Genomic DNA, 13,857 nt, shown 5'->3' on the forward strand with positions numbered 1-13,857 from the left:
AGGTCTGGTCCGAGATACATTTCCATAACTAGCACGTTGCTGAAGGCATAGCAGGCGTTCACTAGATGTTGTTACTTGAATATTCTTAAAGACATTTAGTATTTAGCAGAGACTGTGATGTGTTGGAAACATACAAATGTTACAGATTTTTTTAAGAGCCACAAAAGAAGCATGTACAGCAGGGACGAAAAGGAGTATGGGTTCGAATTTCATATAATTTTCATGTCATGAAATATTATTCATCTTTTGATTTTTTTTCTCAACTATTGAAAAATGTAAAAATCATTCCTAGCTCATGGGCCATAGAAAAACAAGTGGTAAACTGGATTTGGCTTGTGGGCTATAGCTAGTGGAGCTCTATATAATCTTATCCAGCAACAGGAAGCAACAGGAACCCCTAAAGGGGTTTAAACTAGGAGAGAGACCAAGGGCTATGTGCATTCAGAAAGAACACTTGGTCGCAATGTGGAAGGTGTGGAAGGTGGGCAGGAGACCAGGAGGAGAGTTTTGCGATGTTCCTGAACTAAGCCAGTGCCAGGACAGCAGCCTGGATTTTAAGCAGTTTAAGGAGGTGGACTCAACAGGCCTCGACCACAGTGAACAGCACTTCTTTGTTGTTTCTTGGCCATCCAGCACCCATATACTGTACTTCCGGTCTCCTGGGGACACACCCCTTACCTATTCCCAGTTAATATGGTTTAGTGGGGTACCACCATGACCCAGGCCTCAACCAGCCATTGAATCCCATCTCCCTGGGCTACAGTGACTGGTAAGCCAATCAAGGCCAAGAAAATGGCATTGAATCTTCTGAGCGAGAGACTTGTTCTTCCTTGCTGGCCTTGAATACGTGGGGAGTGAGGTATACAGCTGCTGCTACAGCCATCTGGGAGCCAAGGACTGGAGTTGTTGGAGAAAAGAGCTCACATGCAGAAGCCTGGGGAAGAGATCTGACAATAAAGAAGGAAACCTGGGCCTGGGGATGTCATCTGAGCCCCAGATCAAGCTTGCTTAAGCCTGTCCTGCCAGACCCTTCATTTATATGAGCCGATAAAATCCCTTTTTGCTTAGGTCGGATGCAGCTGGACTTTCTGCCACTTGCAAGTGAAAGAACCTTGCCTGACAGAGATGAATTGGCTGTGGAGGTGAGCGAATAGGAGCCTCTGCTGCTGATTCCCAGGTTAAGTGGCTGGGTGGGTGGAGGTGCCAGATATGCAGACAGGATACACAGGATGAAGACAAAGTCTGCAGGATGGAGTTGCTGGGAGTCTTCTCTGCAACAGAGACTGCTGGCTGCATCCTAATTATTACTAATGTTAACAAAAACTATTTGTATTATTATTGCTTTACATTTGCATAGTCTTCTATAGCGTTGTGTGCGTATTCACACCTACCAGACGTTTAATGCTTGCTCTAACCTTTCGTGAAGCAGGTTTAATGACCACCAGCCTTTCAAGGACACAAGTGCTTCCTATACACATCTGTGTTCTTTAGCTCCAAGCACACAGCTGGGCACATCCCAACGCACCGGTAAATCTTTCTAGAGTGGTTGGCTTGAGTTGAGAAGCTGTGTGACTTGCCCAAGGTCACAGAGTCAGTGTCGGGCTGAGATTTGAAAGCAAATCATCTCATACTGAATATAGCCTCTATAAAAATAACATTAATGTGAATTATGCAGTAGCCTCTATCTCAAACTTCTAAAAGTACCTCTATGGTCACTAATTAATTTTCCAGTTATATCTTTGGTTTCTTTTGAAATATTTATTAAACACTTAAATGATGTAGGATAAAATGGAGACGTCTGCATGGCCTTCTATATGCTCCACTTCCCCCTATGATAAGCGCTGATACTCCTGTATGAGTTTCACCTTTCAGTTCTAGGTGACGGATGCACTGAAACTCACTGACGGCTTCACCTCAGTGTCTAGCTCAGTGTGAACCTTTTAACGGCCACTCAATAAAAATGTGCTGAATACAGGAATGAATAAACAAAAAAACTCCAATTTATATCATCACTCTAAATTTCCTTGGTTATTTTCATTATAGATTATACTTCCCTATGTCTAAATAAGATAATATTTTCTGTTCTTTTTTCATCAAAAAACCTTTCACATCTACGAGAAGGAACACATGTATCAGCTCACTATACCGGTAATACTCTTATCAGCAAGTACTTTTTCTTCCCATTTTACAGAAGCCACAAATGGGAAGGTGCCTTGGCCAAGGCTAGAACAGCAACAATGCCAACGTGGGCTCCCCAAGTCTCCGGTCAGTTCAACCCCTGCTACATCGGCCTGCCCACCACCCTTACCAGTCTGTTTGTTAGCCACTTCCCCACACCCGACAGCTGGACACATGGCAAGTCCCCTTGGGATCACTTTAAAGAGGTAGAAATTCCTTGGACACCAAACAATTCACTCTGGGATTCCCAGCCATGAAGCTGACCACTTTTAAGTGGCATTGCTTTAGTTTTAGATTTTTTGTGTAGCCGGTGGCATCAGCAGTGAAGCCGAGCTGAGGGACGTCAGGGTGGCCAGAAACGCCAGACTGACCCCTTCAGTGATCTGGTAGCACCTCGCCCATTATTCTCTTTATCACTGCTTGTGTGATTGTGCAGGGTAGAGATTTCTGGATGCTGCTGTGCTGAGTCATGTTTTCTCCCAAAGAAAGAATTAAGAAGGCACCTAGGGCTTCTCACTATTTTATAGGTGGGCGTGTGGCACGTATATTACCCAATATTTACTAATGCCCAAAGCAGTCATATCCTTTCATGTCTATCAAGCCGGCCAACTGTCACCAAACGCAGCGACGTAAGAGAGAACCGCATCTACTACACTGTATATTGTCCTCATCCTACTCTGATTAATGCTATCCCCTTACAGTTTCAAAGCACGTTTTCTCAAACAGTTCAAAGGTCTCCAAAGGAGAGATAAAAGATTCTGAGCCCTGCTTGTGACATAACGTACCAGAGATACAGAAGAGAAAGATTCGCTCTGGGTCACAACTGATTCAACGTGATATTCAATACTCTATTCACTGAACCCTACCTACTCCCCTAATTAGCTCTTCTCACACAGTCCTCAACTAGAAGCAGCAGAGACATCTCTCAGCCATGGAAAGTCACCCACCCTGGCCTCCAAGAGCCTCCTTGAGGAGGACCTGTTTCTCATCATGGGCTGGGGTTCGTGGCGGAACGTACACCGAAGGAAGCCTCTCGTCTGTTTATCGGGGTCGGGGGGACTGGGCCACATCTCAAGCCAAGAGCACACTGCTGCTCACCAAGAAGGAACAGAAGAAGATGAAAGAGACGAAGTACACGTAGGCCAGGTCGGTGCCACAGCGCTCGCTCTCGCTCTGCCCTGAGGGTGCGGTGGTGTCAGGCTCACAGCCCTTCTCCCCGAGGCACGACAGCATTATCTCCTGCCAGGCCTCACCCGTGGCACTCCTGAGCCCAAAAGACAACTCGGTTAGTAGCAGCAGGTCTGCGTGTCCTAACCTCTCCTCAGCACTCTTCCCGACTCACTCATCTAGGTTCCTCTTATGCTCAGCCTCCTTCGAGTGCGATGGAGAGTACCAGTGAGGTCTCTCCTGGGCTCTGCCACCTCACCCACTGCCTCTCCATCTTCTGTGGACAGTGGTAGAGAGGGCAGTGGGACTCTCTAAGACCCCACGTAAACCTGGTCATCCGTGGTTTCAGCACTTAAATGGAATCTGGCCTGCAATCCACCCTCACCTTCCCCTTCTCAAAGCCCTGGAGGATGTGCTGAAACTGCATTTTGCAAATTGACTACTGAGTCAAAGATGTGGAGGAAACGTTCTAAAGTCAAGTCATCGGAGCAGTTTTTCGGACATCCTGCCCCTGCTTCCGCCCTCATCTCACTGCCTATCCTGTGAGCAGAGACAAAGGGGAACGGGCGGAAGAGGCAGGCCGACTGTTTCTCTCTCGCAGGAGAGCTCCAGCCACCACAGTTACGGATCCAGGTACCTGAAGAGTAGCATGAGGGACCCAAAGAAACTCCGGAAGTTGTTGTGCCGGTTGATGTGACTCTCCTCATCTAATTTTATGTTTCCAAAGACCTGGATGAGAAAAACAACAGAAAGCCCTGAGCATTATTGAGCGGTGGGATGTGTCCAGTGCAGGATATTAGATGCACCTGCAGGCTTGGTGAATTCACATGCGTGGCTCCTCCCACTGGCCTAACCATGAAGCGGACAACTCAAAACCCAGGAAGGCTGGTAGACCCCCACGTTCTTGGCCCGATATGCGGGAAGAGTTATATTCTCCAGTGACGCAAAGAGGATGAATGCTTGCAAGGACCACAGAAGGCAAGATCTTTGAAAGCCATTCTGCTTAGATGTAGTTCCTCCCACACCTAATTTGGTCTTTTTATTTCTGTGGTACCTACTCACTATGGTACTCAAGCAGTCTGTCAAAGACATTACCCTATAACAGGCATGCAGGGAACGAGTTACCCCTCCCCTCTTCCTGTCTCAGCTGGTAATGATGAGAACGCTTGCATTTGCAGAAGGTGTGATTTATCCCTTACAAAGGATAAATAGGCAGATGTTGTCCTGGAATCTGCAAGCAGTTTAAGTCAGAGAGGGGTATCTCTATCTTCCTTGGATATGTTCCTATCTGAAGAGTCACATCTCAGAAGTGTGATACATCTATAACCCAGCGTCCATGAGAATGAACACACACCAAGTCCAGGCCAATAGGATGAAGAAAGTCTGGAAAACTGGATACTTGGAAAAGGAAAAAGAAAACGGATTTGGGCAGATCTGGCTATAGAGTGAGTTTACTAATCTGCTGTGGGTCTCTGGGCTTAGAATGAGGTCACTGTGCAACTTCATGTGAAAAAAAGAGGGAAAAGTCAGAGATCTTTATCTACAGTGAATAATGATGAGCTCTCAGACACAGTGCTGTCTGGAGCCAAGGTCGATGCCATGTCTCTCTAGATGGGAAGGGTGCCCTTACACGTGTACTTTCCTCCCCAGACATGATTCAGATCTCAGGATCTACTCTCACGAGGCAATGTTTGTACAATCGAAGGCTTACAGGTCACTTTTCCGGCCTTTTGAGATTATATTCAGCCTGTATTTAACATGCTTCGGTTTACCTAATATGTGCTAAATGGAACACATTTCCCGCCCCCCCCCAACAGTGTCTAGAATGTACAATTAAGAACAGTCTCTGCTATTTTGCTCAAATAGCTCCCACTGACACCTGCTTGGGGAATTTGTTCTCAACGCTGATTTTCAAAACCTAAATACTACTTGTCTCTCAGGGAGAATGGAGGTGGCAAGCTAGGCGGTGCTGGGGAGGAAGGGAAGGAGGGAGATAAGGCTGAGGGCCCCCAGTCAGACAAATAGTAGCATTGAAAAAAAATCCCACTCAAACAATCAAACCTAGTTCTGGATGCCCCAGGAGGAAACCGCCATATATCCTTGCCCATGTTCACATCCCCTTCTGTCTTTCTTTACACCCACTTAACTCAAAATCCATAATTTATGCCTGATTCATCACACACACACAACTTACTTACAGTGTTTTTCCTCCCTGTGACACCCCTGAAGCCATTATTAGTTGGCCCCTTTACGATATTCTCGAATACCTTACCCAATCGTGAGCTAGCTGGAGGGCACACTGTGAGTTTACAAAAGTTATGTGTGTAATAGTCAAGGAACTACTGTCAAGCCAATAATGTATATTTATAATGAAGGTGGTGTTTAAATTTTTCCACCTTTTGAAAAAGCTTTTCACTTAGTCCTTGTCAGTAACCCAAATCTCCTACGTCAAAAGGAAAGGCTATGGAAGAGAAAGGTTTGATGAGACCCACCGGAACACTTAATGAAAGTATAGGCTTAAATCTGTTTCACTTGGGATTACAGAACTTTAGAACTAGAAGGGACCTGTAAAGCTATCTATCCAACTCCTCTACTGCACCGGTGATGGGGTTAAGGCCCAGAGAGGTTCAGTGACTCGACCAAGTTTGCACAGCTGGTCAGTGGTGGAGCTGAGGCTAGAAGCCTGTAGCCCCAGGACTCTCCCAAACCCAGCAAGTTACTCCTTCCTTCCATCTTCAGATTTCTCTGCAAAGCTCTCTTCTTCTAAGAAGCCCTTGAAAGTTCAGAATAATGGTGCTTCTCACAGATACCTCCTATCGCTATTTCTCTCTTTCCAATGCTTGTCTACTTTCCTTTTGCTTTTCTGTTTGTATGGATCCCTCTGCTTTGTTATGACTGTATGAGACACAACCTTTCCAGGTACAAGCTAGGTGTCTGCTTTGTGCGTGGCGTGGGGTCTCCGTCATGGGACAGGATGAAGATGGCCAGCTAAAGGTAAGTCACAGTGGGAATGGCATTCATGTCTTGGTGGAATGGAAGTAGTGATCTTATGTTTTGGAAATAAGTCTAAAGGCAATAAATTATTACCCATTGTGGTTATTGTAAATATTGCAATTTCACAACTGAAGAACTCCTATCTCCCACTAAAGGGTCAGAGAAATACTTGTATTTGCTTGTTGGTGGGAGGAGACAGTGCAGAGAACTTGCAGTACAGTAGGAACATGGGCTGCGGAGCAGACAGAGCTGAGATTTAAACTCAGCTCTCCCACTTACTATCTGAGATCTTGAGTGTGTTACAAGTTACTTAACCACGCTAAGCAACAGTGGAGACAATAAACATTTTCACATCACTCCTGAATACATCAGTCATGTATCTTGTGTGTGTGTGTGTGTGTGTGTGTATGTGTGTGTGTAATATATATATTTGCGGGGAGAGAGAGAAAGTGAGGGAGAGAAAGGGAGGCAGGAATGGGTAAGAATATCTATTTAGCACAGTGTCTGGAATACTCAGGAATTCAAGTGATGGTAAACGGTATTATCATCATCAGTAGTATTACTAATGGGTTAATATTAGAGATGGTGTTATTCTAGTTTATTTTTCTGGAAGATAAGAATTATTTTAAGCATGGACCAAAAAAAAAAAAAAAAAAGAACCCTAATTTAATCAAGTTTCATTTGGCCGTTCAAGAACATTTTAATTCTAGAATCAAATATTTGAGAGTTTGGATGGACTTAATAGAAGTCATCAAGCCAATCTTCCACTTCAGCTGGGATTCAGCTTGCACCCACTTCTGACATCATCATTAAAGCTCTACCGAAATATCCTCCGTGAAGGAGAACTCATTACTTTTCAACCAAATCTCAGTTTTTGACACTTGACATTCTATTGTATTTTTGGAGAACAAAACTCTCCAGTAATGGGATCAGAAGATGAACAAAATTTGGAAGTGCAGGCAAGAGAGAGGAACAAAAAGAAGACATTTCAGAGAAGCGCTCGAAAGGGCTGCTGACACGTCAAGCCTGGGGGATGCGTGCAGTGGCTCCAGATGGCAGCCACCACTGAGAAGGCAGCTGGCCGTTCAAAGGCAGCCAGACCACCTGACTGCAGAGACTCCCACTTGGCTGAGGTCCTACGCTGGGGGTTTAGTCTAATCTCCAAGTCAGAAAATCAGCCTCTCGGAGCCCAGCAGAGAGCCTGTGTATCCAACTAGACAGGTGCGTGGGATGTGCTGCTGGTTGTTTGTGGTGGGAGTTCACCCACCACAAATGACAGCTGCCTTTGAAAGATCTTTTGGCCTCTTCTACTCGGTGGGTTTCTGGTTACCTGCAAAAGTACCCAGGGTGGGAACCTCATCCACTTCTCAATTCCGAAACTGGAAAGGATGTGGTAACCAAGGAGAACCATCCAGCGAGCTGCGTGGTCCTTTGACAGGCATCAGCCGGGATGTGGCCCTTGGGTTTCCTGAGGATTGGGCACACTGCCAGGACCTCTGAGCTGTTCCCAGTGGTGGGTCTTAGGGCATCAATCTCAGCCATTTGGGATGTAACTCGCATACATTTTGTGCTGCTGTCTGCAGAACGACCACCTGACCTTCTTCTAGGTCTGGCTCAAATATGGGAGGGTCCTGAGATACGGTTCATCACAAGCCTCACCCTATCCTTGGCCTCGTGGGGGGAACCCCTCTGGCTAAGAACAGCGGTGTCATCTTCACTGGAGTCCAGCTGCTTCTGAGGCAGCACCATGACCTGACAACCCCAGAGGAAGCCCCTGTATCAGACCACCCTGACCATCTGGGCAACCTGAGTGCGGAACCCTGCACATGTGAATTCCCAAGGTCATACTGCAACAAGATCTTGGGAGCGAGCCTCAGGGCAAGAAGGGATTCTTGAAAGGACCTCAATCCTGTAGGCTCAGGCTAGAAAGCCAGAGACAACCTGGGCAACAACTGTCCCCCACCAGAGCCCTGATGCACCCTCTCACCTGCATCCCAATGATGGCATAGATGAAGAAAAGCATGGCAATCAGAAGGCAGACGTAGGGGAGGGCCTGGAAAGAAAGCAGAGACACGACCATGAATTTAAAGGCAGGCAGTTCCAGGGTCAACAACCTGCAGCACGGGCAGACAGGAACTCTTGTCCTGAGACTGACTTAAAACACAGGGCTGGGGCTCTCTGTTCACCCGGGATGTTCTATTTTGGGATTCCATACTTTTGCAGATGTCCATATCCTCTGACAGATATGTAAGCTGGTGGCCCCAGAGAGGCTTTTAATTTCCCCTCTGTCGAGAATATTCCCTGACCCACAGGTGTGTGGCCCATATATCCAAGGGAGAGCTGGGAAAACTTCTTGGGAGTGGGATTCATCCCACTCTGTATGCAGAATATTAATAACCTGGGCAGTTGTGATGCAAATTACACAGCAAGCATCTAGCTTTGGCTCCCAAACCCCTGTATTACCCTTCCCAACCCTCGCTCAATGTGAGGTTCATAACGGAGCATTTGGAAGCAAAATGAAATGGCTGGGGTCTCAGTTGCCGGTCAGTTCCTAGCAGGCTCCTTCAAGCTCTGCTGAAACATCTTTTTCCAATGTTTAAGAGTCCTGACCTTTCATTCTGTGTCACGCAAAATTCCAAAAAGGCTTTCAAAGCGTGAGCCATCACAAAACCCTGCCATGAAGCCACATGGCACAAAATCCCATCCTGTGCCAGCTAACTGCCACTCTGGGGTGACAACACTTTACTGATGGGGGTGAAAGGGCGAGTGCAAGAGACAGAAGGCCGGGAACTGCCCCTGGTGGCTGGGGGAGGATGGAGACATAGGGCAGTCTGGTTTGGAGGCCAGGGTGGGCATTATAGTTCTGGGCTGATCTCAGTGCTGACACGGAAGCCCCTCTTCTTTACCACCCAGGAAGCCTCCCTGGCAGTTTGTGCAACTCCGAGTCTCCACCCTCTCTCGAGTGTGTACAGCACAACTCCCCGGAGAGCAATTGAAGGCTTTCAGACTGCATGAACCAGGCAGAGCTTATCAACAGAGCTAACTAAATGAAGAGCCCTGGGAGACTTTTACAACTTGAATAAAGAATAACATTAAAACGCAATAGGGCTTCCCTGGTGGCACAGTGGTTGAGAGTCCGCCTGCCGATGCAGGGGACGCGGGTTCGTGCTCCGGTCCGGGAAGATCCCACATGCCGCGGAGCGGCTGGGCCCGTGAGCCGTGGCCGCTGAGCCTGTGCGTCCGGAGCCTGTGCTCCGCAACGGGAGAGGCCACAACAGTGAGAGGCCTGCGTACCGCAAAAAGAAAAATGCAATAGAGGGGTTTCCCTGGGGCGCAGTGGTAAAGAATCTGCTTGACAATGCAGGGGACACGGGTTCAAGCCCTGGCATGTGGGAAGATCCCACATGCCGCAGAGCAACTAAGCCCGTGCGCCACAACTACTGAGCCTGCGCTCCAGAGCCCGCAAGCCACAATTACTGAGCCCACGTGCCACAACTACTGAAGCCTGTGCGCCTAGAGCCTGTGCTCCGCAACAAGATAAGCCATGACAATGAGAAGCCCACGCATCGCAACGAACAGTAGCCCCCGCCCACCGCAACTAGAGAAAAGCCTGCGCAGCAACGAAGACCCGAGCCAAAAATAAATAAATTAATTAATTAATTAAAATGCAAGAGAGAGTTGGTGGGAGAACCCCTTCTCCAGCGGAGTGCTGATTCTCAAGATCTGTGAGGAGCGACTACATCCCAAGGGGGCATGTGAAGACACCATCTGCTGAAAGGAAAGAGTAGGGAGGCAGGTTTCTCTCCCAGCTTTGAGGACAGGACCAAAGAGTCATCCTGATCTCTCTTCTTGTTAGGTTGTAAATTCCAACACAAAATAAGGGAGAGAGAAGAACTGAGTAGGGGTCAGTGGTGGAGAACTGGGTGATGCTCAGGGTGGGGCTGGGGAAGGTAGAGGCAGGGGCAACGCTGTTTACACAGTGTTACTTTCTGCTGTGTATGCACAGAGATACAAATATATCTTGTAAAATACAAAGGTATTCCAGCCTTTGTTAAACCAGCTTCAAGAAAACAACTTCTACACTGTGTTCCAGGGCTGCACCCATCCATCACAGTGTCACCTGGAGGCAGATCCAGCTGTCTTCACTGTTCTCTGTCTATTCACTGGAATAAGCCAACCATTTGGTCATCAATTTTTGACATGCTTTTCTTTGCCCTCGATAGTATACACTTTTACAGAGAATCAGTGATCATGAGAATATGACAGGCTGACACATATTTCTTAAGAGACTCACTAACAACTGTAACTTGTTGCACAGGCCTCTATAAAAAGCTTTTAAGACCATCTTGTGTTTCAAATTCTAAATCCAGATCCACCCGAGACTCAAATGGTAAATTCTTGCTAAGGTTTTCAATTTCTCCTCTGTCACTGAGCTTTGGAGAAATAGTTTTCATTGAGGTGACACCTCTCTGGGAGTCATAGCACCAAACAATTATCTGAATCCAATAAAAATGTCAAGGTTGCTTGTGGGACCCTGAGCGTCCTTACAACTGGCCTCACATCTCAGATCCCCAGGACTTTGCTGAAGAAGTAAATCAGTAACGACGGTGTGGCACGAAGTCCCTTTCAAGTGACAAGAAACCATGAATTCACTGACAAGATTTCTTTAGTTCAATTTGTAGTTAAAATGTACAAACAATTAAAATAAAGAAGGCAATTCAATAAATTCATGATTTTTCATCTTTGAATCAATTTCATCAACCATATTTTTAAAGTACATTCACTGAAAGATTCTTTTTTTATAGGAGGAAAATAGTAGGCTTTTGAGCAGCACTGATGTCCCCCAAAGCTGAAAAACCAACTAATTATATTTGCTAGAGCTTGAAGATATTGAAATATGTTTGGAAAACTTCTTTTACTGGAAACCTCTGCCATTAAAGTGGATCTCAGGTATCAATTTTTAACTTGTTTATTACATATACATCTCTGTATGGCTCCATGAGATCGTTCAAAAGAAGCTCACCATATTAACCTTGCTCAGGTACCCTATGGGTTTGTGGGATGCAGAGGTAACTATTAGCATGGCATATATTCAGTGGTTCAGGAAATACACTAATGATGACACGGGTGGGACTGGTATGAATCATCTTGTTATAAAACACAACTCAAAAAAAAAAAAAAAAAAAAAAAAAAAAAAACACAACTCAAGGAGTCCTTTGAAAAACCGTTCTGTGAAATAAAGCCACGGACGAATCCCTGAAAAATGCAGAAGATACGTGACTACAGGTGGCTGGCTCTGTCCGTGGATGGGATTGCCCAGGGCATACTGAAATACCTCGGGAGGGAGCACACCTCATAAAACGAGCCCCCTGCCTCAGTGGACAGAGAAGGTAACTGAGTTACAAAGTTGGGGTGATTTTTTAGCATGAGATTCTAGCCAGTCATACGCTAACTGCTGCCTGGCCAAGTTGTGTTGTAACTAAGAACTGCTGTGTTTATCTAATGCAGCAACGAAGGGGACGTGTGGACTCATGCTGCGTTGCCTGGTGTGCTGTCTGATGTGACAGGGCCGCTGCAACCCTCAGAGGGGAGGAGCTTGTGCCCTTTACCTTAAAGGACTGCACGAAGGTCCAAAGTAAAATACGGATGGTGTAGCCTTGACGCAGAAGCTTGATGAGGCGGGCGGCTCGGAAGAGCTTCAGAAAGCTCATATTGAAGCCACTGGTGTTCACCAGCTGGTGGATCAAAAGGAAACATATCATTAGTGACATTATGGTCATTTAGAACATCTAAGCACTGGTATTTGTGTATTTATCTCTCATTCAGATCATAGAATGGAACATGGATGCTGTCTTTTGTTTTTAACCCCATTTTCAGCTGATGGGCCAGTGGGGACCATCTCTCGGAGCCTCCCCAGGCCTGCCCGCTATTCCCAGAAGGCAGGCATGGAAGTACCACAGATGGATGCCCCACATACAGCTGACAAAACTGGCCTCCCCAGTCTTCTCTAAGTAGTCCTAACTCTGCACTTGGATGCCAGAGGGCAGACCTAACAATCTCTCTTGCACATGATGGCCCTCCAATATTCAAAGACTTGTGATGAGCTCTCCAAGTCTTCCTTAAGGTGAACCATTTCAGGGAAACAGTTCAGATCTAACAACTCTGAGGGCGAAGACCCTGTGCCTCTTTTGTGTCTCCCAAAGAATCTAACAGGACACTGTGCACACTCGGCCTCTCCTGGGCCCTCTATCCCATTCACCCCCATTGGATGGCTGCTATCTGAGTCGTGCAAATGGGACCAAGCCTTCCATGAGATCCAGCGCCATCCAATGTTCCCATTTTCTGGCAAAAGCTCAGGAATGAGGAAGTGAATAGGGGGCTGCACATTGGACTTGTGGAGTTAAAAATGGACAATGTGCAGAGAATTTTTTTTTTAATGCAACCCCAGGGCCAAGCCTAAAGAGAAGGACCAAGGAGCCACTCACCTTGCTGTCTGTCAGAATAATTTCTGTGATACTGCCGATCACCGTGATGAAGTCAAAGATATTCCAGGTGTCTCGGAAATAGTTCTGCCAAGTGAGTTCAGCCACGGGAGCATCCAGGAAAAAAAGGAAAAGAAAACACGGGAGAAAATGGAAAAAAGACATTTTTCATGACATAACTTTGTCACTTGGAATTAAAACTTGTCAATTCCAGGACAAGTTCGTTCTAACTTTCGCTTTAGTTTCCTATTTCTAACCAAAAATGCTGTTTTTCCTTCACTACTTTGAGAATTTCTCATTTGGGAAGCGGTTTCATCACTATTTGGAGACCTTGTTTTTGAAGCTGTCACTAAAGAGCTACATCAAAAAAAGTGTAAGATTTTTTCATGTAATATTACATAAAAATATGTAAGAAAGAGATCTGTGGCCTAGAACATTTTGATGTCCAAAAATGAAAGATCATAATTGTCACCTACAAGACAATAAAATTCTTTACAGGGTTACTCCAAGGTTTTCTATAACTTGTAAGTTATTATTTATATAGCATCATGTGACCCTATAAATATACAGTTCTGACTTTCAACTAACAATAAAAGTCACAGAGATGTCCTAAGTGACTAAAGATCAAAGATGTGTCAAAAATCTCTTCCTAACTCCACTGAGCCTTTTCACACCAACTGCTGGCTGGCAATAGGATGAACAAACTCATCTTTCCCCTGTTTCCCTGCTCCATTACACCGTTCGAGGAGGTGTAACTAAATAAAATACAAGGAAGCAGCAACAGAATGAGTGGGTTAAAGGACACGAAGAAGTAAAGGACCTGGATAACGCACCTGCCAGCCAACGTTAAGCTTAATAGAGAAAGTGGGCTCTGCTCCCATCTCCAGTGTTCTGGTGAAAACAGACCTTGGACTATATTTCTTAAAAGAAACAAAACGCTTGGGACTCCAAGACGTTACCCACTTGCCCTTGGGTGGCACTTCCCGTAAGAGACCCTCAGAGCACTGCAAAATACACCCTCTTCCATCCCCACAAC

General features: G+C 46.0%; 1 protein-coding gene across 3 annotated transcripts in view; it reads right to left on the bottom strand.

The window, feature by feature from the left end:
* The window catches only part of CACNA1E (calcium voltage-gated channel subunit alpha1 E), a 294,179-nt gene that overhangs the window by 22,915 nt on the left and 257,407 nt on the right, over positions 1-13,857 (bottom strand). For all 3 annotated transcript variants that reach the window (XM_024758847.1, XM_024758846.1, XM_024758845.1), the window contains 5 exons: positions 12,825-12,908; positions 11,949-12,074; positions 8,327-8,392; positions 3,983-4,074; positions 3,277-3,442 (listed from right to left, as the gene is read on the bottom strand). In XM_024758847.1, the coding sequence (XP_024614615.1) occupies positions 3,277-3,442; positions 3,983-4,074; positions 8,327-8,392; positions 11,949-12,074; positions 12,825-12,908 (534 nt within the window). The remainder of the gene's footprint in view (positions 1-3,276; positions 3,443-3,982; positions 4,075-8,326; positions 8,393-11,948; positions 12,075-12,824; positions 12,909-13,857) is intronic.

This window comes from Neophocaena asiaeorientalis, unplaced genomic scaffold, assembly GCF_003031525.2.
Source record: "Neophocaena asiaeorientalis asiaeorientalis breed wild unplaced genomic scaffold, Neophocaena_asiaeorientalis_V1.1 scaffold270, whole genome shotgun sequence".
Lineage (NCBI taxonomy): Eukaryota > Metazoa > Chordata > Mammalia > Artiodactyla > Phocoenidae > Neophocaena > Neophocaena asiaeorientalis.